Consider the following 4,472-nt stretch of genomic DNA (forward strand, 5'->3'; position numbering starts at 1 on the left):
TTTTAGTAGAGACGGGGTTTCACCGGGTTAGCCAGGATGGTCTCGATCTCCTGACCTCGTGATCTGCCCGTCTCGGCCTCCTGAAGTGCTGGGATTACAGGCTTGAGCCACCGCACCCGGCCGTGTTATTTCCTTTTTCATAGTCCAAAGTGTAAGACTGAATTCTTTCAGTCTTTTAATGTCCACTCATGTCTACATTTCAAACCCAGATTCTTTTATTATTGTAGTGGATGATCTATATGGTTCTTTTGTTTTTCACTTCATTTGTACAAAACAATTCCTAGGAAACCTGTTCATAAACAGACTTTTTGTCTGAAGTAAGATTTATTTTATTTTAAGAACATAATGCTTAACTGTCTTTTTACAGGAGGTTTTAGGGCAAAATCTTCTTTTTTTTTTGAGACGGAGTTTTGCTCTTGTCATCCAGGCTGGAGTGCAATGGCACGATGTCGGCTCACTGCAACCTCCACTTTCCAGGTTCAAGTGATTCTCCTGTCTCAGCCTCCCGAGTAGCTGGGATTACAGGCACCCACCACCAGGCCTGGCTAATTTTTTGTATTTTTAGTAGAGACGAGGTTTCACCACGTTGTCCAGGCTGGTCTTGAACTCCTGACCTCAAGTGATCCACCTGCCTCGGACTCCCAAAGTGCTGGGATTACAGGTGTGTGCCACTGCGCCTGGCCAAAAACTTTCTTTTAACTTATTTGGGTGTCCCACAGACTACTAGCCACAGAGATAAGTAATTTTTTAGTATCCGGCCTGGGCTAATGCTTCATTGGAACTGTTTTCTTAATACTCAACTAATTTAAGATCTTTCTTTTCATCCAGTGTTGGCACAAATTGTACCATCACTTTTGCCTCCATTACCTTCTTTTGCCTGAGAAGTTTTTATCTCTGATAGGTGACTGATCTGGGAAACACAGGTGATGCTGTAGTAGAGTTACATAATTACACTCAAAGTTGTTCTTGACTTGATGTCTTTGATCTGGTTTCACACTTTTCCTCCGCTGTCCCTGGTATAACAAGGAATTAAGAACTTGGAAGGATGAAATTCATAGGCCAGTAATGGAGGAGACTCACATCTCAGGTTATACCAATCAATTTAGTTACTATGGTAAAGCTTAAAAAATTCTCCAAAATGCTATCTATAAAAAGGAAAGCAGGACAGCTTCTCTTTTCTAAACTAGTTTTTAAATTCTTCGTAGTGGATCTCTTAACGCATATACAGACTGTGTCAACAGTTACTAAAGACTTCATTCAACTTTGAATCTGCCAAGCCTTGCTACTAGTGATTAGCTTATTCCTTATTGACGGTATCTTCCCTGGATTGACTATCGCTGCAAAGATGGTGAGGCAGTCACAATTAAAGGAGAATACAGTGTTCCACAACGATCAGGCGAGAGAAACTCTGTATGGCGAGAGATAGTCTTGCAAAATTCCTTATAGGATCCCAGCTTCGGAATCTCACAGTAAGATCCCCTTCCACAAAACCCGTGAGGAGAAAAGGTTAGGGAACTTGAGAGAAAGGTTAGATAGGAAAAAAACCCAAAAATCTAGCTCAACATTTTATGAGCTGTAAGAAGTTATGATTTGTTATTTTATAATGACATTCTTATAATGGCAAACAAAGATGAGGTGAACAAGGACAAACAAACGGTAGGACCAATGGCTTACCTCACTGCAGTGGTAGTATCAAATTTCTGCTTACCTTTCCTAATTCAAATTGCATCTTTGTAATTCACCATGTAGAAATTACCCAAGTTAGATTTAAGTGGCATTCTTAAAACAAAAAACAAAACAAACAAACAAACAAAAAACCCAGATGGCAAAAATAACAACATGTTTTGCCAAGCTACGTATGTAGTAGTCATTTTCATCTGGGTCATCTAAAAGTAACATGGCACTTTTACAAAAAAAAGCTAATCATCCAATTGCAAATGAATTTTAAAAGACAACACATTACCATATATTTAAAGCTTACAACTTGATAGTTTAAAAAATATATATTTTCTTCACCTATCTAAAACAAAATAAATAGGAACTGAGATGTCCTCAGCTATAAGAAGAGTATATACCTTTTTCTTTTGGCACTACCAGTATCAGAGGTGGCTGAAGAGATCATGCTGTCTCCGTCCTCAATATCGTCTCTCCTGGCAAGCTCTTTCTTCTTTGCCTAAAACAGAGCAGATCTCAGGAGTCGAGCTCATGCTGCCAAACACTCCTCTGAATATATGAATGTTAAAGAGCTAGACATATTGGATTCACTCAGAAAAATACAATCACACGCAGGATGTACAAAATGAAAGAGTCATTAAACATTTTCAATAACTAATGTTAACAAAAGCCTGCATGACAAAAAGAGTAGGCTAAAAAATGGCTCTACAGGGTTGAGGAGTCAATGCCAGCCAGAGCATTTATGACTATAATGGGTGCTAACTGGTTAAAAGCACCGAGGCAAGTTGTAGAAGCATCCTGCTCTGGTCCTACTTAAGCAAAACCAACTCAAAGAGGGCCTTTGGTACTTCTGACTTCTAAGGGGCAGTGTGGCTAAGAATAAAGTTTAATGCAAGAAGTGAAAGAAGATCTACTTTTCAACACATGCATTTTTAAAGGCCCTCTGCCAAACAGAGCTGAAAGTCCAAGCACAGCAGGCTTAGGGAATGTACAGAGTACTAAAAAGGTAACACACACCTGAAAGACTTAGCACTAAGGTTCAGTGTTAATCATATAAAATGAAGACTCTATGGGTGATCTAAAATTGCCTTTGTTGCTTCCTTGTTCAGAGATTTGCCTTTCCAGAAAGATTCTACCAAAAACTGTCAGATAGACCCAATTTGTATTTCATATCTACCTTTTCATCTCAAAACCTGTAGATGAACCATGACCTGAGACATCCTTCCAAGGGTTCTCAGAAAGGATCTGATAAATTTACAGACAATATACAAAGATTAATTCGCTTTCAGATGTCCTTTCTCATAGAATCAGTCCTACCTTAACAAAGTCTAGAACCACAGGAATAAACTCTAAATGATGGAATATCATCTGTGATTGGAGGTTGACTTCATGAGAATCCCAAAATAACTGTACAGGGACCAATCCCTGCTTCCTCCAATCAGAAAGCTAACCCCATCTCAACTATTATTTCTACTCTATATAGCCATGACAACTCCAAAAAAATATTCAGCAGTACTTGTGGATGAAATACATAATAAATACATATTATAATATGTATTTATAACATATAAACTCTCTCTCTATATGTTTGTGTGTGTGTGTGTGTGTGTGTGTGTGTATATATATTTTGTTTGTTTGTTTGAGACAAGGTCTCACTCGGTTACCCAAGCTGGAGTGCAGTGGCACAATCTCGGCTCACTGCAACCTCCACCTCCCGGGCTCAAGAAATCTTCCCACTGCAGTCTCCTGAGTAGCTGGGACTACAGGCATGTGCCATCAGGACCAGCTAATTTTTGCAGTTTTTGTAGAGATGGGGGTCTCGTTATGCTGTCCAGGCTGGTCTTGAACTCCTGAGCTCAAGTGATTCTCCTAGCTTGGCCTCCCAAAGTGCTGCGATTACAGATGTGAGCCATCGCACCCAGCCAAATGATGTAATATTACTGCTGAGGGTCGGGGGAATCACACATCTTACTAGAACACACTCAAAACATGCAAAATTATTTTAATCATATATACAACAAACTCAGCAAAAACAACAAATCAAACCTGCATAACTTGCTGCAATTTTAGAACTCGCTTGTAGATGGCTGAATTGGGCACATTATAGCGTTTGGCATTTTCAAACATCAAATTCAGATCACACTCCAAATGATCTAAAGTTTCATATTCTTGATTCTTCAGTTTTGTTCTATGAAAGACAAAGAAATTGTTAGAATTTTCTGTCATGAAAATTATGAAACATTCTTCCTGAAAGTCCAATGCAAAATCTTAAAAAGCACTAGATGGTATCTTCACTGGTAATACTGATTAGGAACCTAAAAATGACTTCTGAGATACAAAGTAAGGAGGCAAAAGCACCATTACGTTCAGATAATATGACAATTTACTTGAAAATCCAAAAGAATAAACTAAAACACTGTAAGAAATAATAAGAGGACCTAGTAAAGTGGTAAATTACAAAGCAAATATTCTACTTGGAAAAAACCCTAATGGAAAAGTCCTGATAAGTTAATAAGTGAACCTTATGAAGGTACGAAAAATAGGGAGGTTTTAAGTGACCTCAATGAAGAATCACGGTGATCTACCCATTTCTGAAAACAAAAGACCATTCTAGTTCATAAGGGTTAAAGAGACAGTACTGACAGTGCAAAGTATTTATAAACAATAAAGAGTGGTCTTATGATGGTAAAAGAGAGACAGATATGTCAGAGTCCATTCACTTCTATTCTTCCAACATAAACACATAACAAATGACAGCTTAAAGTTGGGATTTTTACTTAAAAGTCTTTTTTTTTTTT

The 4,472-nt window shown here is 38.1% G+C and overlaps 1 protein-coding gene across 1 annotated transcript in view; it reads right to left on the bottom strand.

The window, feature by feature from the left end:
• PBRM1 (polybromo 1) overlaps positions 1-4,472 on the bottom strand; it is a 152,610-nt gene that overhangs the window by 89,745 nt on the left and 58,393 nt on the right. The window contains exons 15-16 of the mRNA XM_011958873.1: positions 3,721-3,862; positions 2,076-2,173 (exon numbers count right to left, since the gene is read on the bottom strand). Of these exons, the coding sequence (XP_011814263.1) occupies positions 2,076-2,173; positions 3,721-3,862 (240 nt within the window). The remainder of the gene's footprint in view (positions 1-2,075; positions 2,174-3,720; positions 3,863-4,472) is intronic.

Source organism: Colobus angolensis, unplaced genomic scaffold, assembly GCF_000951035.1.
Source record: "Colobus angolensis palliatus isolate OR3802 unplaced genomic scaffold, Cang.pa_1.0 Scaffold477, whole genome shotgun sequence".
NCBI lineage: Eukaryota > Metazoa > Chordata > Mammalia > Primates > Cercopithecidae > Colobus > Colobus angolensis.